At 41.8% G+C, this 25150-nt stretch overlaps 1 protein-coding gene across 3 annotated transcripts in view; it reads left to right on the top strand.

The window, feature by feature from the left end:
- The first annotated feature begins 1345 nt into the window (after window positions 1–1345).
- Window positions 1346–25150, top strand: part of LOC142399335 (3',5'-cyclic-AMP phosphodiesterase 4B-like) — a 49601-nt gene continuing 25796 nt past the window's right edge. The window contains exons 1-6 of one of the 3 annotated variants that reach the window (XM_075483947.1): window positions 1346–1447; window positions 5071–5123; window positions 6340–6398; window positions 14667–14790; window positions 19839–20086; window positions 24936–25130. In XM_075483947.1, the coding sequence (XP_075340062.1) occupies window positions 14749–14790; window positions 19839–20086; window positions 24936–25130 (485 nt within the window). In that variant the 5' untranslated portion in view covers window positions 1346–1447; window positions 5071–5123; window positions 6340–6398; window positions 14667–14748. The remainder of the gene's footprint in view (window positions 1448–5070; window positions 5124–6339; window positions 6399–14666; window positions 14791–19838; window positions 20087–24935; window positions 25131–25150) is intronic. The other 2 variants (XM_075483946.1, XM_075483948.1) reach the window with 2 other exon arrangements.

Here is a 25150-nt window from a genome sequence, read left to right as displayed (position 1 = left end):
TGCAGCCCGCCTCCAGTGATTGCATTTCACGAGAGGGAGGGCACAGCATGTATGGTACAACGTCTCACTGGCAAGTGAGTCTGCGCCAGTGTGTCTGAGGGAGAAAAAAAAATAACACCCTGGAAGAACAATAAGAAAGTTGGAATACACAATGCCTGTACTGCATAATAATGCTTGCCGGGGTTACATTTAAGAATTAGTGAACCTAACAAAGACCAAGGGAGGCATTTTAATTGGAGAGCTATGCAAAGACCAGACCTGGTTGTGCATAAAGATTTCTCAAAGAAATGGCATTCTGATTCTAGTGATTAGGCACATTCAGACTCCCAGGTTTTGCCCATCAGATGCAGCAGGAACCCCATAACTTCAATCCTTTTGTAAGACTCAAAGAAGGAAGAATTCAAGGAAGCAACCAACACCCCTGTAGGTTATGAGTGACAGTATTGTCACTGTCGACTGTTTTCTGACAGACAGTCTGATCTGTTGGGTGCTCAGTTCAGTTCTCAACATAAACCGTGGGAAAGAGATACAGGAGAAAAGAAAGATGAAGAAAAAAGGCCTCATGGACACCCATTCATCTCTGTTGGACAATTCAGGACAGTTGTTGCCTTGGCAACAACCAAGGCATCAAAAATTATTCCAAAAGGCTTCTGAGTGTGGCCTTGAACACAACACGGTATAAATTATTTTCTTGTGATCTTGACTATACAGTGATGTGCGCCACGCAGCTGAATGTGGCACAGCACAGGTTAAAACAGAAGAACTGACTATTATAGATGGCTCTAACGGGGGTCCCTCACAACAAAGATTAAAAAAAAAATTTATCTAACTTTTGACCATGTCAACAGATAGCCTACTTATTGCCTTTGTTTAGAAATGAATAAGGAAAAGATTTTATTTTAGGCTACTGTCGTTTTCGGGGGAGAATGCGATGACGTTATCACTGTTTCAAATGAGGCTGTAGTAATGCATACAGCAAAACTTAAAACTCCAATTAAACTTCCCGTTGCTTATATCCAATAAGCCGATGTAATAAACTTTCAGTAGCAGGGGACATGACTGCTATTTATAGAAACAATCATCTTAAACACATCAGGGGGTCTGTGAAAGACAGAGGGCCGGAGGCTTGTGGCTTTTTACAAAGACACAGATCCATTCTCCTCTGGATGAAAGTCTAATGGACGCCGGCGGGCAGGCGGTAGTGGAATGGGAGAGTGCGTGCGGGCTGACAAACCATTGGTAAACGGGAGGATTTACGTCGTCGAAGTTAAAGCCAATCGATGTGCTCGCGGAGTCGTGAAGGGGAACGAGCGCGAATGGCACAAATGGAACCTGATAAAAGGGGGGCGCGTGCCTCTGGAACACTGTATAGAGAAAGCCGGAGGGCGGACCGCGGACAGCAGCCACTCCAGCTCTTCTGAAAGCTCAACACAGTCGTCCACCACCGGTAAGAGGACTCGGAGCTGTTAGGTGTAACGTAAATGCTCCTCAGCTCCCAGTAAACATTCAATTCTTTTGATTCTTTTAATTCCGTCTGTAGCTTTTGTCGAGCTTATCCTGTGCTTGTTAGCCGAATGCTGTTTGTAGCCCGCAGCCCGCGCGACATTTTTTTTGTTGAAGTTTTGATAAATTAGCACCGTAAGCGTATTAAGTGTCTTTGTAAAGAATAAGGCGTTTGGCCGTTCAGAGGCTTGCTTGGAATAATGGCTCATGGTGTTTTGGTGGCGGGTTTCCGTCATTTGAGCTGCACAGATGCTGTTTTAGAGGAAATACGATCTGCGGTGAAACATCTTGAGTTGAGGTTTTTCTCGCCTAATCGTGGATGTTTATTGTTTCCTGCGCTTCTTTTCTCTCTCGAGACTGTGCGGTGCGGGCAGCTCTCTGCTTTTTGACAGTTTCGTTTCATTGTGTGCCCAGTTTCAAAGACTTTTCCGATCGCATGATAACCCTAACCCGCTCAGACGTTTTTATTTAAAATGTGTTGACGAGATCAAACAAGGCAAACATAAAAAAAAAAAAAACAGTGAACGACTCTCTTATTACGGTGGGAGAAATTTAAATCCGGACAAGTTTGAAAAGGGCTTGAGTTGCACTTGAGTTTTGGAAGGTGGATGCGATGGAAAGCCTGCATAGACCAACAGTACCCTTACTGTGGCTGGTTTGGTCTATAAACTAAATGACATTTGCTATTAGACAATCCGTTCTCTTCAAATTAGCTGAACTTAGATGCCAATAAGATAGATGGGACTAATTATGCTTATTATTTTTGCTCTGGTGGTTAAGACAAAAAAATAATATGTCAGTGTATGCAGTTTCATAGTCATCATTTCCCTTTCAGTGTTTCAAAACCTCACAAACTTAAAGCCGCGACAGCTCATAAGTCATTTTACAAGTCATCTATGACCCTCAAAAAAGTTGGAACGCTGTGTGAATTGTAAATGAAACAGAATGCAGTGATTTTCAGATTTAAAAAAAGAAAGAAAAACGCTTTATTTTATTCACAACAGAACATAGAAAACAAATCAAATGTTCAACATGAGACATTTTACTTCATGAGAAATATGGGCTCGTCTTCAATTTGATGGCAGCAGCTCATCTGAAAAAAGTTGGGGCAGGTCCGTGTTTCCGTGTTTGTGCTGTGCAGCATCTCCTCTTCATTTAACATCAGTCTGATAACATCTGGAAACTGAGGTGATCGGTTGCCGGACCTTTGGGAGACGAGTTTTGTCCCATTCTTGTCTGATTTAGGATTATAGCTGCTGGTCCAGCACACGGACTCTTCTACTACGAAGCCACGCTGTTGTGATAGATGCGGCATGTGGTTTAACATTGTTTGCTGAAAAAATGCAAGGACTTCCCTGATGAAGATGTCATCTGGATGGGAGCAGATGTTGCTCCAAAACCTGTATACACCTTTTAAGCTTTGATGGTGCCTTTCCAGATGTGCCAGTTGCCCAGAAGGCACTAAATGCACCCCCGTACCATCAAAGATGCAGACTTGAGCTGACGCGAACTGAGCGCTAAAATAAAAAAGCATAATGGTGACTCTCCTCTTTAGTACAGAAGACATGATGCCCGTGATCTTTAAATTGGTCTGTTTTGTCCATTTAAGATGAGCTTTGGTCCAGTAATACCGTGTGTAGTTAAAACAAATGGGAGCAGTAGATCGAATTGATTAGATTTTTTCACTGGATGTAAAGTCTTAATGGTATTACCAATGGACTCGCAGCATTTATACGAGAGCCCGTCGTTGTACACGAGCTTCATTTCAGTCCCAGAGTATGATAATAAAATCACAGCATTGATTTGTGACTAGAATATCATGTTTCTCTCTTTCACAAATCAATTTTTAGAGCTGCATCTCACAGAGGCTCCGTCCAGGTGCATCCATTAGGAACTGTTTACTTGCATCTCATGTCACAGAGCTACACTTCAGATATTCAGCAGTGTTTCCCTGCTTACAGTTTTTGTGTACTCCGTTTCCAGTCATGGGGTATGAACCTAACCGGGGGCTGTGCTTTTATTCCCAGTCTGTGTTGAAACAACACTGCGGATCCAGCTGCTTTTTGAAAGGGATGTCAGACTGATGACTCAGTCGCTGGCTGCTTTGTGGCGTAAGCGGTCACTATACTGCTTTCTCTGTCGCTGGATGTTCAGTCGCGATGTTTGCCTTCCAGATGATGTATAAATATCACGTCTGTGCAAGGCATTTTGTGTTTCAGACCGGCTGTATGTCACACTTTGAGCAGTGATGACAATGTAGCAAACTGCAAACAGAAAGCATGTTGTGCTCATGGTGAACGGCGTTTTCAGTCATGCGTTTAAAAGATTGTGGAAACTGTGCCGAATAACCAATGCAAAGAGATCAAAAGTAGCTGCTTTCCTTTTCCTGTGGAGCTTCATCATTCCAGAGTGACTTGTGATCAATTATGGCAAATAATCTTCAGTTAATTCAGTCACTATTGAGTTAATGATGATTTAATATAGCCACTTATTCACTTTAGAAGCATCCCACGTTTGTTGATCTTAGTTACATAGGCACAAATGCGAATGATTTCTTCTTAGTTGGATTCTTTGAAACCAAAGTGTTGACTTGCCCCTCTTTCACTCATCTGGTTGTAAGCTGAAATAAACACGGCTAAAGCCTGAAAAATGAGCGAGTTTGGAGATGAATTACTGTAATGAAATGGGGTGCAAAGGCTTAAAGGACAAGACCGTTTTTTTGACATTGGGCCCTTGATTTCACATTATAACATGATGTTCTACTCACCCCTGCTTGTTGTTGGTCATTTGGAGCTGTTCCAAAGATATTCGAGAGCCGTCTGGCTGCTCTCTTGAGATATTCGGCCATGAAACGGTTTCCTATGGGCAAGCTTATACAGGCACAAACTATGCTTTTTATAATTTATTAATTACTGTACACTAGCACTGATAACGTGGAGGTGCGTCGCTTACTTAAAAAAATCCGGGTTACTGTAATTTTGAATTCTGTGGGCTGTCTGTGGTAGTAGCACGACGATGACGTCAGTAACACCCACTTTACGACAAAAAATCAAAATTACAGTAACCCGAATTTTTTTAAGTAAGCGACGCACCTCCACGTTATCAGTGCTAGTCTAGTGTACAGTAATTAATAAATTATAAACAGTATAGTTTGTGCCTGTATAACGTTGCCCATAGGAAACCGTTTCATGGCCGAATATCTCAAGAGAGCAGCCAGACGCCTCTTGAATATCTTAGGAACAGCTCCAAATTACCAACAACAAGCAGGGGTGAGTAGAACATCATCTTATAATGTGAAATCAAGGGCCCAATGTCAAAAAAACGGTCTTATCCTTTAATAACTAAATATCATGGCTAAATGGAACAGCAGAAACATTTATTTCATTCATCAGCTTGTTTCTTTAATTGTCGTAAGTCCAAAAAATTGTAATCGAATGTAAGAAATGTTCACAGCTGTGGTCTGGATGGATCTTAGAGAACGTATACACGATTAGATTTCTTTATCGAGAATATTTTGTTGTGACTTATGATCAGTGCACTCACAACTCCTATTTTTTCTGTCATTAGGTCTGACATCAGTTCCCTCTCCTCCTTTCATCTTAGTGAAAACGGCTTCATTTGTAAGTACATTTTTTTTCACTATCTGCGTAGATCTGTTGTGGCCAAAATCATTTTTTACTGCCAGCCTTACTGCCGACTGAAATATTGATTATTTCTTCAGTGCTTTTAATAGCGTGAACACTCAGTTTTCAAAGCTGTTTGTGTTGTGGAGCTATCGGCTGAAAATTTAAAACCACAGTTCAGGACAGTGGTCAGTATCTGAAACGCACTCCTTTGGAAGCCTTTTTACCCTTGAATATTTTTAGATTGTGTATCGGTACAACAACGTCAACACTCTAACATTTTCATTAGTAATTCCTCCCTCATCCTCTATATCAGCTCTGTAAACCCTAAAAAGTTTTTGACTGCTTTGTTTCATCAATAAGGAGTCACAGATGGTGTTTTCAGTGACAAAAAGGAAATCATAATTTTCAATTTCGACTGGGTCAGATTTACCAGAGAGGGATATAAAACATTAAACAAATCGGACAGATTCGGTTGAGCATTATTTTCTCGTTTCTGTCTTTAGTTCATTGAACTGTGTCACCACTAATGAGAACTTGCTGTTGATAATGAAGCAAAAACAAAGAGCCGAAGAGTTTCGACTCCCACTTCTGAGGAACAACGAAAGCAGCACGATTTGAACATGAATTTGATTGGAGGTGCAGATGAGGAGGGCGTATAGATATTTGCTTTTAGCTGGGAGTTTGGCGCTGAAATTCACCTCGAATCTAAGAACTGCTAACTGGTTGTGGCTTGCTCGGGTTGAGTTATTTTTATACGATAGTGACTTTGGACACGAGAATATATTCTCCGAAGCAAAAAAAGGTATTATTTTCACCCCCCCCACCCTTAACTTTAAAGCCTTGTATCTCACAGACTAGTTAGCAATTTAGGTTTTGTTTGGTGACAAGGAAACGGATACTGGTGACCTCATACAGTAACTACCGGTGTATTACTGCGACAGCCCAGTGCTGCTTACATTTTCCACTTCGGCTTGATGAGTATCACCCAAGTTCAGGTCAACGCTGATCAGTGTTTGATGTTCGTGTCAGTTGTCATCTGAAGGATTTACATTCATGTTTCCCATACAATTGGATCATACCGATGGCAGTCCAGCAGCAGGAGGAGGGGTATGGTGTTGGGGGAGGGCATAACATTGGGAGCATTAATATTTTCTGTTATTTACATTGCATTTGCAGTGCCTGAATGTCTACATTTTCCTCTCTCTCACAGACATTTCACACTGTCATGCTGCTCCCTGTTCCTTCTGCCTCTCACTGACCAGCCTGCAGGTGAATAAACAGCCACCTCACGTACCTTCTAGCTGATACTAAATTTGGAGCACGGGTGTACTGCGATAATTGCGTTAAATCGCTGTCACGAGGTCTCTCTCTGTCCCCCTGTGCTTCGAGCAGAGAGTGTAACAAAAAGTCTTGGACTGAAAGTAATGCAGGTTTTCCAAGAAGCTGCTGTTAGTGTGACCTCACGAGCCTCGTCGGATACCGTTCCAGCGTGTGCATTAAGAGGGGAGGGCCCATGTAACGTGAATGAGGGAACGGGAGAATTACTATTTTGAGCAGTAGAAAATAAGATTATGTGAGTGGGTTACACAATATATCTTGGCAGCTGTTAATACGCTCGAGCGGCCCAAAAACTGGCGCATGGAGGATGGGCCGCAATGCCTCAGTCCCTCTCTCGGCGGGGAGGGAGGCACAGGTGGACCCGGCAGGGCTGTGAAGTGCCAGGCGTCTGCTTTGGATCTCGTGTTCTGAGAGAAATGGGTCCAATCTAACAGAAGGCTCTGCTGTAAACAGACTCACCTCTCCAGTCTGTTGTGTTTCGCCTTGCAAGCAAATGTTCCCCGTCAGCATTTCTCTCCTGTTCTTCGATCACTTCGTGGTGTACTCAGAGTTCTTCCACCAACCACAAACTGGGATTTTTCAATCAAATTTCATTCAATAAAAATCTTTGCATCCAGGAGTCATGAAAACGTATAAATACTTAATGAGTTTTCGCTTGAATACCTACTTAACATCGAAATGTTGACGCTGAACATGGGGGTCAACAATTGTTAACACGCACCAAAGCCTCTCTGTGTCCCACACTGAATCCTGCAAACTCTGCAGACCGCTCTGTCACTGTCTCCCTCACAAGTCATTCGTTATTATTTGAAATTTTTGTATCCGGGAGCTCCGAGTTTCTACTCGTCAGTGAGTGAAGTGCGGACAACGACCTCAGTAGTTGTTTAACAGAGCGGTAAATTTGTGAGTGAGCTTCTTCTTTCTTTGTTGTCGTCCTCAAAATGGCACTCCTTAGTTATTGGTCTTTCACAATCAGTGACTCACCCACATTTCCAGCTGCCATCTCTCTTCGGGCCCCACAAATGATTCGTCATTTCTTCCTTTTTCTCTGAAACTTGTTTGACAGGCCCTTGTCTACTCTTTTTTTTTTTTTTTTTTGTAGCTTGACACTGAAATTATCTCGATGAAATAAGCATTTATTCATTGTACCGTCTTGATACAAGAGGGGGAAAAAAGCCAGTTGTGGTTTCATATGACGGAGACTGTGGCTCTCTGTCACCTATTAAGACTGTTTTCCATACAACAAAGTTTGAAACGAGTCCGTCGACTCATTTTTTTGTCAGATTGATAAGGGCGGCTTTTTCATGACTAATGATGGTATTTGCAGTGCCAACATAACAGGCACACGGTGTGACAGCAGAACAATCCTGGGACATTTGGCTCGGTGGCAACGGGCTCTGAAGGCCTGGCCTGTCCGTTCTCCCTCTGTCTCTGTGTCTCTCTGAGCCTGTACAGTAGGGCAGTGGGCTCCCTTGCATGTGGCCTCCGCGGTGACGTCATCCGTCAGCCACCACAAATCTGTGTGTTGTTTCTCTCCCTCCTCAACAAACTCCTCTGTCTTCACCCGTCTGAAAAGCTCGCTTCTGCTGGAATCTGCTCTTGAACTGAATGCAAATACAAAAAGAAATATTTCCACTTTGACATAGTTTGTCACAGTTAGAATTTGACAACAGTTGCATATTTTCCTGTGAAGGCTTATCAGCTAACAATTACGCTATGATGTCGTATAAACTAAATGTCGCGTCATTTAATCGTTTTGGATCGCTGGCAGCTGCAGCCGGTTCGACTCCCGGTTCGACTCCCGCACCGAGCGGCCCTGTGCTGCGTGTCTTTCCCCTCTCTCTGCCCCCTGCTTCCTGTCTCTCTCAAACTGTCCTAACATTAAAGGCATAAAAAGCCCCAAAAAATACTTAAAAAAAAAAAAAGCAAACGAAAATCAGCATGAAGACGCCAGAGAGGGGACGAGCATGCAAACGTCGCGTGTACCGCGAGATGCAGGCACAATGGATCGGTTTTTAATTTAAAAAAGGGCAAAAACCAGCACAAAAACCACGCTCATCTTGAATCTCTCACTATTATTACAACAACAAACTACAAATACAACATGAAGAAAGTCAAGGACAAGCATGCCAGCTTCCGCTCATCCCTGTATTAAGGTAAATGTGGTCTTAATTGAAAATGTATTGGCTGTGTTGTTTCTTTTTTTGTGGGATGTTTTATATGTAGAAATGCATATTTGCAAAAGGGGACTTAGTATTGTTGTCGTAAAAGTGGCTCTTCCCTTGATTTTGCTCTGCCAATGTGGCTCTTGTGAAAAAAATAGTGAGTATCACTGCTTTAAGGCAAAGAACAGCGGTGCCTTGGCAAAAGAAATCCTCTCATAGATGTAAGAATTCTGAATGACTTCTCTCTCTATCAGCTGTGAGAATGCTACATTTTTCCCAAAAGAAGTTCTGTTGTGTACCCTTCTTGTACACGATCGATAACTATAATAATACATCGCTCTCATGATTATCCATAGATACAGCCGTAACTGTTTCAGCGAGTTAAAAGAAATACAATATTTATTTTTTGTTACCATTGCAGCTTAGTCAGTATTAGGACAGCTGCGTGAAGAGCAACAACTGCTCTGTGTGTATGACATGCCCACACAAACAGCGTGGGAAGGATGGATAAGATTAGAAAGATTACACTGTATGCGCCCAAAACTTTCTCCCATCATGATTTAAACAGCTTTATTCCCTGTATTGATTGTGTCTGGCAAATATCAATCGGCATATTCATTGCTTCCGTTCAGATCAGTCTGACTGGATTAGTTTCAAACGGTGTCGGTTCATTTTATCTATATTCCAATGTGGGTGTTCCATGGAAAATATATGAATACGCGTCAGAGAAAAAGCAGGAACTTCTCGTTATAGTTTTCAGTTTCAGTGCAGTCGGTGTTCTGTGGCCGCAGCGTTCGGGCAGAGTTACAGGATATTCTGGGCAGACAGCAGTGAGTTCAGTTCGCATGAGCAATTTGCCTTCTGAACTGTCATAAATTAGCTTTCAAACCACTGGACGTGCTTGTTTTTGGGGAGTGTGCTGCGAAAGACAAATGAACAAAAAAAACACCAGGGTGCACACGATAGGATTGTGTACATTAAAAGGAAAAGTGAGTTTAGATACTTTGTGCACTCGTGGCCAAAGAAAGTCTGTCTTCTCAGAATTTAATTGCAAATAAACAATTGAAATGCTTTTGAAATGAAACACGTAAGCAGTAAAGTAATTTGATTGTAGATGCCCCACGATGGAATATTAATGTATTTTCGATTCGGGGGCTGCTTCTTCTGTGAGCTGAATTTCCCTTCATGTCAGTCCATTCAGTTATTTTCAATGTCAGCCTTGAAAAAAAGTCAAAACAGCCTCACAGTTCCACTGGGAGGATTTGATTTCGCAGAGGAGACAGACAGTGTTTAAGAGGAAATCAAACATCTCACGCACAACATGGAGAAGTGAAATGTCATCTGTGAACATGCTGCGTTGAAATTGTTGTTCCCAAGGTGTGAATAAAGTGGGTGTGGTTGTATTTAGTGAGTGTGAAAGTGGGCAGGAGTACAATTTAACAGGACCTGTTGCTGTTCCGTCACCAGCTGTCACATCTTGTGACCAGAGTTGGTCACTTCTCCTTTTTTTTGCTCTTAAACTGATGAGTGAGTATTGGAAGACGCACAAAGAATATTTTCCACTGAATGGATCAAAGCATGGCAAGTCGGCAAGCTGCACAACGTGTTCTACATTTCTATAAATTGATTTATAATTTAACAGTTACATGCTTTTTTTTTTGTGTCGGTAAACGAGTGTAAAGTCAATCTGTGATTGTTGTGGCACACAGAGGGCTTTTTGAAAAGCCTCCAAAGCAGTTTAATGAATGTAATCTTAACACAGTTCCAAACATCATTTCTTTAGCAGCCTTTGTTTTGGCACCACAAAAGGTACCTTTGTGTGGGTGTCCAGCAGTTTCAGATGTACGACAGTCACTGACTCACCCTGCACAGCTCGCCATTGTGCAATGGACGCAGTGTGAATAGATCGACTGCTCATATGTTCAAATTTTTCTCATTCATTTTTTTCTCTCTCGTGTAAAATATGTGCCGTTATTGCGAAGATGGTTATTTTTTTTCGTGTTTTGAACCCGTTTACTGTACGTAGTGTGAAAACATTGCTCGTACGAGATAATGGAGGATGAATATATTGCCTGAGATCCTCAACACTTGTCCAGCTGTGCCACACACGGAAAGTAGGCAGGGACATGGTCTGAACAGACCGCACTTCAGTTTTTCTAATGTACACGTGTAATCCCCTTTGAGCACACTTGAATCAAGTATTCGATCTGTATCTGAACTCGTGTAGTTCGTGACGACAGCTACCACCGCTTAAAAGATGTTAAACTCATCCAGTGGGCTGCCGGTGCTGTCTGCAGCACCAGCAGCAGTGTGGCCATCGCTTCCTTTGTAAATTCCCTTGAACCTTCTGCAGAAACGACACAGATGGGCTGCCGATAGGTAGCTTTACGCCATCATGAGGGTATTTGTTTTCAGCACAGACTGACAGACATGTAGTCCTCCAGAGAGCCGAGGGGCTCCAGAGACGACGCTACGCACTGACCAGATGCTGATTGGTTTAAAGTTAGCGCAGTAAAATGTAGCAAAAGCCTTTTATTATACAGCCATAAGGATCACTACATAGATAATGGATGTAGAAGTAAAAAGATTAGGAAGCACAATAAACCTTTTACACACTTCTTTAAACAGCTCTTTTGTACGTTAGTCCAAAGCATGACAGACACGATTTACAGCATGTCACTTCTCATGCTTTACGAGCTGTAACTTTAAAACGTTTGTCATGACACATAATGGATGTCGTTATAAACTGGGTTATGCTTTTAATTGACTTTATACTACACTTATAAGGACTATAAATCCTTTCTTAAGCGTCTGTTTGTAAGAAGCTGAAGCCACGTCTATCCATCGTCTTTGCGTTGCCCTTGAGATTTAGATTAAGTAAAGCAGCTCTGGTTTGTTTTGTTCACAGGTGCACACTTAGCATGGTGATCCCTGGTGTTCTCTTCCATATCCCAACCCAATCCTCAAAATCTCCATCTCGAGTGGCGCCTCATGACCATGCATTATGTTACCCGCCTCACAACAACAAGTAATTAATTGTAGAGGCAGAGACGAGGACATGGGCCTGTTGCTGGGGCAGCAAAGAGAAGAGGTCACTTCAACCTGAAACCTCGAGAAAGTGGAAGCTTGTGTTTTTTGCACTGATCTACTCGGGTTCGAGTGCTCTCTAGGGTCTGAGATTTTGATGGTCCGTTTCAAAGGCTCGTTCCTCTCTTAGAGTTATTGACAGAGCCTTATCTTTTTCACTATGGTTTTTGCTACTTGATGACAAGTTACAAGCCCTACGTTAGAATAAGACCAACAAACCATTTATTTTAAATGATTACTTTAAGATATTTTTTTTTTCTTTGAACACAAGTAAATCGTTCTTTAATGCATTGCAAACAAAGTGTGTAAAATATACTATGAAGAGCCGTAAACTACTCTCAACGAGGCCAGCTCTGATAAAAGTAGCTACAAAGCAAGCAACTAGGAAGCCTCGATCTACAAATGTATAAAGATTGAAGAAATGGCTGCTCTGAACTGTCAGTTAAAAGTTCAGTCATGTATCGAGCTGAAATGCCAAATAGTTCCTGGTTACAGCTCATCAAAGGAGTTTCATGGTTCACCATGAATGTAGAATTACTTGTGACTGAGAAATATGGTGATTTGTAACACGGCTGGCTGTTAGAGCCTCCCGTGGCTGTTGTTATTTTCCCCCAGCATTTCTCACAGTTTATGTGTTTTAATTCAAAATATTGACAGATTTATGGATAATAGAAATAATCAGCTCTACAAAACTGTTAGAAACTATGCAGTGAAAGGGAAGTTACCCGTCAATGTTATTCACAATGACAATTTTGAGCTGTGAGTAGGACGTTGAAAGTTAAGTGAATGTGTGCTGGCTGTAGGATACTGCATTGTAGAGGTCTTTGTAAGTCAAAGTCTCAGATCTCTTTAATCCATTTTTAGGTTCAGTGGTGTATTTTGCTGCTTGGAACGGGGATGTTTTCCTCTCGCAAGCCAAGTTCATGTCAATACCACAACTGTCTGAAACTAACTTTTGAAGCACTGTAACAAATAATTAAATGGTATATGTTACCTGAGCCCTCAGTAAGTGGTCTCTCTGAGATTAAGAACTCCCTAAGATGCTCATTAGGTGAGATGAGTTCAGCTATACAGTTGCACTGTGTTGAGCTTTTTGGGGCAGGATGTAAACTGAGCAGGTGCTCCTCAGAGTCTCCGATGGCGCTTGGACACGGCGACATTCTGGATTATTTGTTATAGCCGGACACACATAGCATGACTCGACACAACCTTTTCCACCTGTCTTCTCTACTTGTTTTATTCAAGCATTTCCTGGCTCTCAGATGTGTTCATCCAGTAATAATTTGTATCACTTTTGACCTGTATGGAAGGCCGTGGTGACCCAAAAATTCAGAAAAAGATGGGAAATGTAAAGAAAATTGACATGTTGCAGACGCTATGAGCCTGTGATAGCTCATCAGCTTAGTTTCACATGTCGACAGTCGTCTATTTTTACATTTTAGGCCAGCAATACATTAAAAAAAAATTGGGACCATAAAGCTTTAACAGCTTTGTAATAACACTTAAAAGATGCTCTGATGTCACATTTTGTCAGCATTTTATGAAACAATATTTTACGACCTTCCTCTCTAGTGTGGGACAATTAAATCAGTTAGAACTGCATTGCTCGTCAACAGTAAGAAGTCTTTGTCCATTCGCCTTAAACTATCGTTTCGTTTTTCTAAAGAAACAAACCTTAAACGGACATTAAACGCGACATTGCCAAAATGAAAGATGAAGAACCTAATGTGGATCAGCAGACTAAGTTCTCCTCCCTCCAACAAAATAAGAACACGCAGCTTATAACGTTCAGATATTGCAAAGAAAGGAACACTGGACTGCCGCCGCTTTGGCAGAGGTGGTTTGCTGACTCGGCGAAACAAAAGCGGCACAAAGCACAAACTATGCAAACAGATGCAGTGAACTGCAGCATTTTAAAGCTCGTTTGAAGTGACGCTCGTGTTCAACAGTTTAACTTCCTGTTTCTTTTTTCCATGTGAAATACTGATAGACTCGTTATTTTCTCTCTAAAACAGAACAGAAGTTTGATAGTTTTAGATATTTAGATACTTTTCCACACCCAAACAACTTTTTCTGCTGTTATTGTGAAGATAGTAAGCTGTTTTTTGCAGTTGAGACATGTTTGCAGTTGAGAAATGAAGGAACGCTACCGGCAACCACACCGACAGTTCTGCGCTGGCTTTATTGCCAGGACACAGTGTGTGGAAAATACAGGGAAATGTGGCTGGAACCCTGGGGCGATCAATCATGGCATGGAAAATATTGATACTTTTCTGTCCCATAGATTAGTCTCTCGTGTCTGCCTTGTAGTCATTTTCCGCCAGCTGTGGTCGTTGTATTATTGATGAGTGTGCAGACAGAGCGGGCTGAGAGATGAAGGGCCTTAAGGCACATAAAGCAACGCTTTACCACGTAGCTCTCTTTTCTTTGACTCCTTCAATCAGGTTGTATACTGTAAGGAAAAAAAACAACCTTTGTTCCAGTTCGAGTATATTTATTTATAGTTTATCTGTTAAAGAACCTAAACGTTTACCTTCATATTAAGGGGTCCGCTAGACATTATTTCGATGCACAAGGGTAAGATTTTTAGCGTTTGCCAATCAGTCATTAACCCAACAGTTGGTGGCTGATGAAAATGTCAATAGTTCAGCAAGTATTTGATTGTAAAACTAAAGCGCTGAGACTTTGACATTGCAACCTGATAGTGGCATTGCATCAGCATAGTAATTGCAGTTCATCCTGTGTGAGACATGAATGTCTGCACCAAACTACAAAGCAGTTCATACATCATCATTTTTAAACTATAGCTTCATTTACTTGCAGCATGATTGTCTGTTAAAGCTAAGACAAAAGTAATCACTGCAGTTAATGTAAAAAAAAAGTTTTGGCTAAAATAGACGTTTGGTTGCTTTAACGCTGTCCATCCCTCCCCACCTCCCATCTGCAGAGGCTGCCCAGAACAGGAAATAGCTGCTTTTTCGGAGGGAAGATCTGACGCTGAAAGACAGTCTGCTTGAGCATCCCTGACGATGAAGAAGAGCAGGAGCACTCAGGGGGTTACGCCGAGCGATGTAAGTGCTGATTTTTTCCAACCTTCCATCTGTTCAAACGTGAGTCCATCCACACGTGCATCGCACTGCAACTCACAGTTTCCTTTCATCTGGAATTCTATACCTCACATTTAAAGTTTCCCCTCCCACAGTTGGCACACTTCACATAAATGTTGAACATTTATCCCCTCCTGAGTAAAGAGACAAGGACACATTGAGCTTCAGCAGGAAAACAAAACTGGCAGCGAGGTGCAGCATGTCCATGCGGCGGTTTGTGACTCATAAATAGATGACTGGACTGTACACAACAGACGGCTCTCTGGCAGGACACACTGCAGAGAGGGTGTGTGTGTGTGTGTGTATCCGTGCTTTAGGATGAGACGATGAGAAAGATGGAAGCGAAGAGTTGAGGAGTGACTTTAGAAGAAGGAGGTAAAACAGGATGACCGGCGTGAAGACGGGTCACTACAGGAAACATGGATGAGAGGAGGAAGGACAGAGGTCTGACAGAGAGGCCCATCTGCTTCTTCTCTACGCCTCTGGTGTTTATGAATGGGCAGGCAGGCCAGATCATTTACTTTGACATATTCCAACTGGAGCTATTTACAAATCTAATTTGGAAATTATATTTCAGACATATATTTATTTCTCTGTGATTGGCACAAAACACCTTCACGCCCATTCAAAAACACTTTTTTTTTAATAACTTGTTTTTTTTAATTAATTTTTCTTTCGACAATTACAGTGTTAGGGCACATCGTACATACATAGTTAAACAATCATCCTTATATCAATGTCCTTATTGTCCAGTGGCAATGGTGGTGACCTCTTCTCGTCTCGTCTTCCTCTATAGTCAGTCCATTATTCACATTTATCCTCAAATTGTGCCTCTTGTAGTCTCAGTTTGTGTGTGATTTTCTCCATTACAAAAATCTCTTCCACAGTGCACATCCACTGCTCTTCAGTCGGTGGGTCTACTTTATACCACATTCTCGTAATTGTTTTTTTACTGGCTGATAACAGCACTTTAACAAGATACTCATCCTCTCTTTGTATTATGTCTCGTGTTAAATTACCCAAGTAGAGTATTTTACACGTTTTTGGTATCTCATATCCTATTATTTTTTGTAAACCCCTCCATAGTTTGTCCCAGTATCCTTTTACCTTTTGGCAGGACCAGAATATGTGTGTATGGTCAGCTTCCATGTGACCACGTGCTCTCCAGCATGGCTGTTGAATAGACACCACTCCTTTCCTAATCTTTGGAGTCATAAAAAATCTGACCATATTCTTCCAGTTGAATCCTCTCCAGATCCTGGAGCTAGTGGACGTGCACTGCGTTTTACAAATATTAAACCACTCTTCCTCAGGTATTTTTTCTTTCAATTCCTTTTCCCATTTTTCTTTGATATAAAGAGAGGAGGACTTTCTGCATGACATCAAACTTCTATATAGGACTGAGATTACTCTGCATTTTTTACCTTCGTAAGCTCTCCGGAATACCTCAACAACTTCGTTATCAGTGTCAGTTTTTATCTCCTTCTCATAATAGTCCTTTATTTGCAGGTAACCATATTGTTCATGTTTATCTAATCCAAATCTGCCCCTCAACTTCTCAAATCTCTGCAGCTTACCTCATTCAACCATTGTACATATTGCTGTGATCCCTTTTCTCACTCATTGTTTAAACCCTTTATCATTTATCCCGGGTATAAACCTATCATCGGACGCATCTCTATACTTTTCCATCTTGAAAAATACTCATTGTTGCACCAGTATATCAAGGGTCTGATTTGTGTGGCATAGAAATACTCCTCTAGGCTTGGCAAAGCCAATCCTCCTTTGTCTTTAGGGAGCTGCAGAGTTTTCTACCTGGTCCTAGGTTTCTTCCCTCCCCATATAAACCTTGATATCCACCTGTCCTATTCCATAAACTGCTTTGGTGGGATCGTTACTAGCAGAGATTGAAACATGTATAAGAGTCTCGGTAGGATATTTATTTTAATTATCTCTATTCTTGAGCTGAAGTCCAAAATAATAGCTGACCATCTCTCCAAGTCTCTCCTAATTTCTTGATTTATTTTGGTGTAGTTTGCATCATATAGCTTGTCTATTCCTTTCGTGATATTTACACCCAAGTATTTTATTGATTTAGCATTCCAATTGAGTTTATATGTATCCTTTATCTCTTGGGACGGGGAGTATCAAAAACACTTTTATAACACGGTTTATGAACACAAATTGGATCAAAGTTCAAAAGTTCAAAGTGGATTGGATCCAATGAATCGGATTGCTGAACACTGGGCACATTTTATCATTCGCTGCTCATCTCCACCTTCCTCCACCATTTTACCCATCACACTAACGCCAGCAGTCACATAACTTCTTCTGACTTCATTAAGGTGGTGACAGTAGACTCTTTGATTTATAATTTTTTTTTAAAGATGCACAGTAGAGCTGTCATTTTCTCTAAAAAGTCCATTTTGAACAAATGCAAACAAACACAATTTGATTCATCTGAGCGCAGACAATTTTGCCAACTTTATTTTGAAGGCAACATCCTGTTTACGTGCAAACCGAAACCAATTTTCTTCATCAGTGAGGTGCCATCTTCCTTCTGTTGCAGTTGAATCATACGCCATGCTATAAATAATGAAAGTGGTTTATTTTCTCCCCTTTTTCCTGCAAGATTCAATAAAACCATGCGAAGCCATGCAGCTGAAATGCTCTCCTATACGTGTCTTATTTTCAATTACCCGTACCTTTCTTCTTTAAAAAAAAAAACACTGCAGCCGGAAAAGCCTTTCAACATCCTCGATCCTACACCCACTCCACCTCTCTGACTCTGCAGCTGCACCACCTCTCTTTAAGAATCACCGTCTTCTGTCACCCACACTTCCTTTCCCTTTTTGATCGCGCTCTGGCACATATACACTAGATTCAGATTTCTAAATTTATGAACATCCCTGTCCTATTCCTGGCTTTTTTTCTTTTCTTTTTTTTTACGTTTACTCAGACTAAATCGGTAATATTTCCTCTTCACTATGCAGTTTGTGAAGAGTAGAGATAAATGGTGAACAACTAATGGATTCATTGGTAGTGAAACTGCAAAATAACTGAATTATTAACTAGACACTGATTAGATCTAAGCCTATAAGGTCTGACTGATTGAAATGATTGTACATAAAAGAACAGAACTAGATCAGTAGCCCTAGTAGTCATGTTTTGTCAGATCTCATTTTTGTTTATTAAAGGAAGAATGTGTCTGAGAAAGATGGGAACAATAAATCAGACAAATTGGATTCCATAGAAAGAGCAGGAGGTGTCAGCAGGGCTATCTTCAGTATGAACAACAAGCTCCTGTACGTGTCTGTGCATCATAATCTTTTATTCACGATTTTTTTTTCCGCCTTGTCTCATCTCTATTTTGCAGGTTTCCATCTAATTTTTTTTTTTTGCCGGGTGCATTCACGGTCACTTTCATTGGACAAAGGAGATGGGATGTCTTAAGCTTACCGTCTCCCTTTTATTCCTTAATTCGTCATTGTTACCCTCCGACCGCACTCAGTCGGTTTATTATTTCATGGTTTTTATCGATCTTTGAATCATTTTTCCTGTTGGAACTTTCAGTTCAGACGACTGATTCCTTTTTTATGTGCCAGAAAGAGGAGACGCAGGTGGGAGCCGTTAAAGATGCACTGTAGCTTACAATTACAGTTTTTTTTTTTTGTTTGTTTGTTTTTTTTTTTTAGAACTGAATCCAATAGATGGTCTTCTTGCCTACAAATATTACTGAATGCATGTGTGTCTATGGAGCAAAAGCACAGGTGGAATTCACAAAGATACTAATAAACTTTTATGTTTACCAAAGTGTTCATTTTCATCACTAGTAAATGATTGAGAAGATAACAGAACCCTATCATAACACACAATTTCATAGTTTAAATGTAGACTTGCAGAAATCATATGGTGACATCATCTTACCTGTTTTGGGCTATGTTTCAGTTCTTAACTGATCCTTAATCCTTTATTCGCTCATAATTAAACCTTATTTAACAATTAGGATTATGTTGGTAACATTGGTCATTCCTGGGCTCAATAAGTAAAAAAAAAAAAAAAAGAAATGTCCACAACAAAGCTACCTTAAAACATGCCACGTGTAACCGAAATGACACCCTCTGAGATTGTAAGTATCCGCACTAGAGTCAAGGTAATTCATTCCGTATGATCTGTCTTATTTCATAAATGAAAAAAAGAAAAGAAATTGCATCAGAGAGACTGTCATCCTTTTAAATTTCATTGTGAAAGTTAACAGCAGAGTCTGATATTGGTTGGATTGAACAGTTCTAGTTGGTCCTGAGGCTTTGGTCGTGTTAGATAGTCCGGTGCAGTCAGCCCTGATATCTGCCACATCAGATTGGAGCCTCACTCCTTCTTCTCTTCACACTCACTCTAACACTTGCTGTCAGCTTCAGTCTTCTTCATTTCTTCTTCATCCAGTCTCTCGTGCCACACACACACACACACACACACGAAGAAGCCTAATAACCTGGAGCCTGCCGCAGCCACATTCAAGGAATTCCTCGCACCCGCTCCCCTTCCTCGTTATCTTGCGTATCCCTCCTTCATTTCAAACCTTTTGGCCTGTTCAGTTTCCGCTTGCATGTAGGCGAACATAAAGTGGAATAGGGTGAGCTGTGGCGGCCCACTTCTCCTTCCCCCGTTGCCTCGGCTTGTTAACAACCCATCGCTTCAGTACAGCGCTCTGGTCTCCCTTACCTGAACCCTCCCAGCATCAGAGGAATGTCATTCCTCTGTGAAATGAGGAGCAATAATAGATAAGTGGCAGATTGTTTACATGGACTTTTTATTCATGCAAACTTTACATTTTTTAAACTTGCATTTCAACGTCCACCTTTCATTTTTTACTATGGTTACGCTCGGCACCTCAAACTTCACGCGTTCACACAGATTCCGCTCTGAACTTTTTTACACCCATTTTCTCATCCTCGGGGGGTTTTGTTCATTTCACATCAAAGGCAATAATTCATGCATTTCTTTGCTTTCAGGAGAACACAGAGCCTCCCGTGGGGCAGTTCTCTGCAGGCAGCACGCTCGGGGTGGAGGTGTGCAAAGTGCACCGCCGCTTCTCTGGCAACCTGCAGTTGCCTCCGTTGTCATGGCGACAGGCAGAGAAGGAGAGGGACAGGGGCCGGCCCCTCACGCCAGAGGAAGATCCCGTGACCCGGAGCAGACCCACCAGCCTGCCCATCGTCTCTCTGCCCCGCATCGACATCACACAGGCTGACCCCGACAGGTGAGCCGATACCGACGGCATTTTCATTGAACTTTTTGTGAATCGTTGAGCTTTTGTGCTTTTCAGAACTATGTTTCAGTTTTAGTTAAACATGTAGAAGCATGTTGAAGCCGGGACTTTTTCAGAAGCCGATAACAGTAGTTTTCTCCCCTCTGGCTCTAACATTTGACTTGCAAATTAGCTGGAACGTTTGCTTTTTTTATGTTCGTCTAAGCTCACAGCAGTTTTCTGTTGTTCACCTTGTTCTCTTTTTCTGTCCGGCCTTCTCTTTCTTTCTCTCTTCCTTTTTTTTTTTTTTACAGTGAAAAACAAAACCCAGGCGAAAGATCAGTTAGCTCATTTCTAAGTTCTGTCTCTGGTGCAAAGGGCTGAAGTTTGCAGGAAAATTGATGTGGAAGATTGTTTTATGATTGCTGCCACTTTGCTTTGTTGAATGGCAATTAGCCACATGCATCCACATGCACTTTGAAGCTCTATGATTCACCCCTTTAAAGTACATATGGTGATGGCTTCTTTTCAGGGAGATATTGTTCAGAGACTCTCATCTGTTGCTTTCATCACTGGTACGCTCATATACAACACCTCATCGCTTCTATGGTTTGAGCTGATGTGGAATAAAGATGGAAAGCAGGAAAACCTTTGCTCTGATTATTGGATCACTCTGTGATGCTCCTTAACTTTAATACCAAGCTGTTGCTCCTTCCGTTTGGATTGCATCGGGTGATGTCTACCAGTCGGATTAATCATGAGCTGAGCTGTATTCCCTTGAGAATCTAAGCATTATATAAGGATATATATTACATAATGGCAAGATTTTCCAATTCTTTTACATAGAACTAATGATAAAAGTCTCTAAAAGGTTTATAAAGTGCAGTTTTTAAAGAGTTCGTTTTAGGTTTGTTTTTGGTTTTCTCTTACTTTCGGTGTGTTGAATAGCTTTAAGGTGCATGTAAGGTCCTCTCCTCGTTGGTACACCTAAAACAAAGACCGTGCAGCTTCCTCACAGTTATTCACATTTGACCAATCAGCTGACCCATCAGGGCAGGCGCAAGCAATAATGAGGGCGAAGCTAAAGTGTTTCAGACCGAACGTCACAGGAGGTGCTATCATGTGGGTTTTGAAGATTACAGCATACTCTTATCAGAGATGCAAAATAAGACCACGGGCCAGTAAATAAGCACAAAATGAGCTCTTTGAATACCAGAAAAAGGTTTTCATTGTGCTGCATCAGACTGTAGAGTTTAAGGATGCTTGATGCTTGACCAAGTAATCGTTGGAGTGTTGTTGCTACTCATCCAGGTCACAGCTGAACAAACCTCAAACAGGAAACTCAGCTCGCAAGTGTATCTGTTTGTTTTTTTTCTTGGCCACTGTGTTTATATCTTGTGTTTTTGCAGAGCCGCAGCAGGTGTGAGGTGATTCAGGAGTTAGTAATTCAAACAGAACCTTATTGACAGTAATTCATCTCAGGTTTCCAAACTATGTGCCGGCTCAGGGAGTGAGTTAGAGCCCAGAGGAGTAACTCAGCGAAGTGATTCAGTGGTGTAGAAAAATACCCCAAGAAATGGTATTTATAGTGTTTCTCGTATCGTCAGGAAACAGCTGCATGTGTAACTCATAACTCAGATGAAGTCCAAAAATAACACGTTCACCAGTGGGAGCTTTGCAAAAAAACAAGATGAGACAACAATGGATCTGTTTGAGAGGAAAGAGTGAAACGTATCAGAGGCAGCAAAACGAGGGCCACATCTTCTCCAGGACGTTCTGTAACATTTGACGGGTTTCCCTTTAACATACAGAAAAAGCACCACAACAACAACAAAAGGTGCTGTTCCCATTTCGTCTGTGAGTTGTTTCGTCATACAAATTTTTTAGCTGTTGTTTTTGTTTTTTGCTTTAGTGAAAACAGCACTCGGGCTGAATTAACTCATTGTGATTTTAATTTATTTATGTCAACAATATATTTGTTATATTTTATACAGTTATCTAACTTAAGTCCTTGGTCGGGTTAAAGTCGCAGGTTTATGACCGTCAGCGCGCCTCTGTCTTCGCTGGTCTTCGTCTTCTTCTTTCAAAGCCCTGGAGTGTGTTTTGCTTCACTATCCGGCTGCAGTTTGAATTCTTCTTCACAAAAGATGAAAACCAGAGAGCATAGCATGTCTGAAGAATGGAACTAGGGGTCTGCTGGGTCTGCCGGGGCTGATTGGTGGATTTGCAGCAGGTGTCTAACCCTCGGGTTGGCGAAGCATCCCCCACCTTGAATGTTTCTTCAAGGCACAGCAAAATGCACCATGTGACAGGCAAACCTCGCCTGTACGAATGAAAAGGCCGATTCATCTCAATGCAGCATCACAGGGAGGAAGCAGATGTAACTTTTCATTCAAATGTGTTCCCACAGATTTGCTTCGATCAAACTACCTACACGCAAGGCTAAAAATGTGTGACATTTAAAACGAATAAGTACCTAAATCTCATCTTTTTAATGTTTGTAAACCCTCAAAAGTTCCTGCGAATTTTCCGGGACACCATGAATATTTGTGAGATTTTCTTTTTAATGTAGACTTTATTCAGAAGGCTTGTAATTCTGTTTTCTCTCGCCTCGTTCCCACTTGGATGGAAGCAGACTCTGAAAGATGAGGACTGGTCCTCCTCAGTCCGACAAACATCACTCAGGCCTTTAGAGACTCTTCAGCTCTGGTGCTGTGGACACATTAACATTCACAGTCTTCTCCTCAGAAATGGAACACGGTTGTTGTTTTAAGTTAAGCACGGGATTCGAACGTGTCTCACTCTCATTTTGCCTGCTTTGCTTTTCCTCAAACCTGGCTCATCGGTTCTCTTTTTCACTTTCACTTCACTTTACAAGAAAAGTCAAAACTCCTCTCGATGCATCTTTCCGTGTTGCTTGTGTCATTTTAATTTTAAATTTAGGAAAATAAAACATTCATTGAGTCTTGATTGTTTCCAAAGTACATGAAGCAGATGAGTCGTCGTGCAAACATTGAATTGAGTCGCTGAAATGATCTCTGTGGTGTTTTCAGCAGATCTGATGACAGCAGCTGGCAGGGTGAAAGAGCTTCTCCATGTTCCTTTCTAACAGAATTTTAAGCAGTGCAGACTACTCTCAGTGCATATAAGGGATGATCCCAAAAGTTTACAAACGAATTAAACTCTTCATAGTCCATCCCACCTTGAAGCCACTGTGCTTTCTGAGGACATCCTAGGTTACTAAGGGAAGGGTGGGTGGGATGATGAACACACCGACTCATCTGCTGTGTTTTGATGAAGTGGGGGAAAGGACAGGATAAACAGTGTGGCTGCCATTCCGCTCCCAGTGTTCCAGCTCAGATCTGCTTGTCAGCGTCTGCCAAGCTGACGTTATTCCAGCACGTGGCCTGGTGCGGGATTAAAAAGGGAGGGGGTCTCTCGGGCTCTGTCGGAGTGAGCGGCCACAGTCTCAGCCACCGTTGCTTGATGAGGACAAAAGAAGTAGAAGGGGAAGGGAGAAAAGAATGTTTCGAAAGTCCCCCAGGTTCAGAGCTGGGCATTTTGACTTCAGTGAGGAAGTGATCAACAGAGTCCACCTCAAAGCTCCAAGGTGACTTCTAAGCTGCCTCCTTTAGATTGTGTCTTTTGTTCTCGTTTCACAGTTTGTTCTCGAGTCTTTCCCTTTTTTCTCTCGCTAAAAGGCTGTTACAGAACTACCGCTGCAGATTACAGATCCGGCATGTAACCTCAGGGCGTAATGCCAAAGGAAATTAATATGTTTCGGGCCGTTTCTGTAGCATTCGCAGTTAATTTGGATTTGCAGAACTTGCGTGTTATTATGATGTGGTTTCCCGCCCGTCTCAGATTAAGAGATTAGATTTCTGAGGGTAAAGCATGCCGTCAACGTTGTTGAAAGCAGGGATTTGAATGACACAGTGCACGGCGTAGCTGGCGCTGACCGTCCTGCATGTTTGTAATCAGACTCAGAAAATTTCACATTAATCTGAGCTTCTCTGGCAGAGGTGTGGGACTTAGTGTCTCACAGATAATCCTGAATGTAGCAGAAATCACAGGGTAAATGTGGGTCAAATGGCACAGGGCTGTGTGCTTTAGCTTCTACTTCAAGTGGACAAAATTTGGCATTTCACCTGGACTTGTTCAAGCTATGCAAAGGAGTTTGTGGTTTCTGCTGGTCCTTCCTCACTCTGACCTTTCACCCTTTTTAACCTCCTCATCTGGTTACACAACAGCTTGTCCACTCCGTGGGGGCAGAGTTGATCAATCTGTGAAGGCTTTACAGAGCCGTGCGGCAATCATGAGGAGGGATTGTAGATTTCCTTCTCTTCTCTTTTCTTTTTCTTTCTTTCTTAATTTATTCTTTTTGTGTACACCAAGGTGGAGTCTGGATCGGATCGGAAGATTCTCGCTTCTTCCTTCTTCACATCTCTGTTCTCACTTTTACTTCCCAATAAAAGTCCGGGGACGAGCATTGGATATTTCTATAGGCAACAAACTCTGCAACAGCTGAAAATAGAATGTGTTGCTTTGAAACAAGTTGATCCTCATGGATCCATTTGTCAGAAAACAAAAAATAAAGAGCAGTAAGAGAAGAGGCTTTTTTCAGAGTGAGCTAATGCATTCGTGACTGCACTCGCAGTTCTGTAATCAGCGGGGACAAAAACAAAAAAAAACACAATAGATATTGAATATTCTTTTTTGTGGCTAGGGTCTGTCAACATGTTGCACAGGCTGTAGCAGCTGGTGATGATGACAGGGATGATTTGGGACTGAAATGTGAATTGTTTCATGTAATAAAGGCAATGCATTAAAATCTTCTGCTTCATCCCTTTCTCTCTTTCAGCTTTGAGGTGGAGAACGGGCCGTCACGGTGCTGCAGCCCTTCGGACCCGCAGGCGTCTCCGGGTTCGGGTCTGGTCCTACACCCCAACCTGGGTGGCCACGGGCAGCGCAGAGAGTCCTTCCTGTACCGCTCTGACAGCGACTATGAGCTGTCACCAAAGTCCTTGTCTCGAAATTCCTCCATTGTTGGAGAATTGTGAGTTGTTTACGTCGCAG

The sequence above is a fragment of the Odontesthes bonariensis genome, chromosome 14 (genome assembly GCF_027942865.1).
Source record: "Odontesthes bonariensis isolate fOdoBon6 chromosome 14, fOdoBon6.hap1, whole genome shotgun sequence".
NCBI classification, from domain to species: domain Eukaryota; kingdom Metazoa; phylum Chordata; class Actinopteri; order Atheriniformes; family Atherinopsidae; genus Odontesthes; species Odontesthes bonariensis.
The sequence above is the reverse complement of the archived record's forward strand: the minus strand, read 5'-3'. Positions and strand labels throughout refer to the sequence as shown.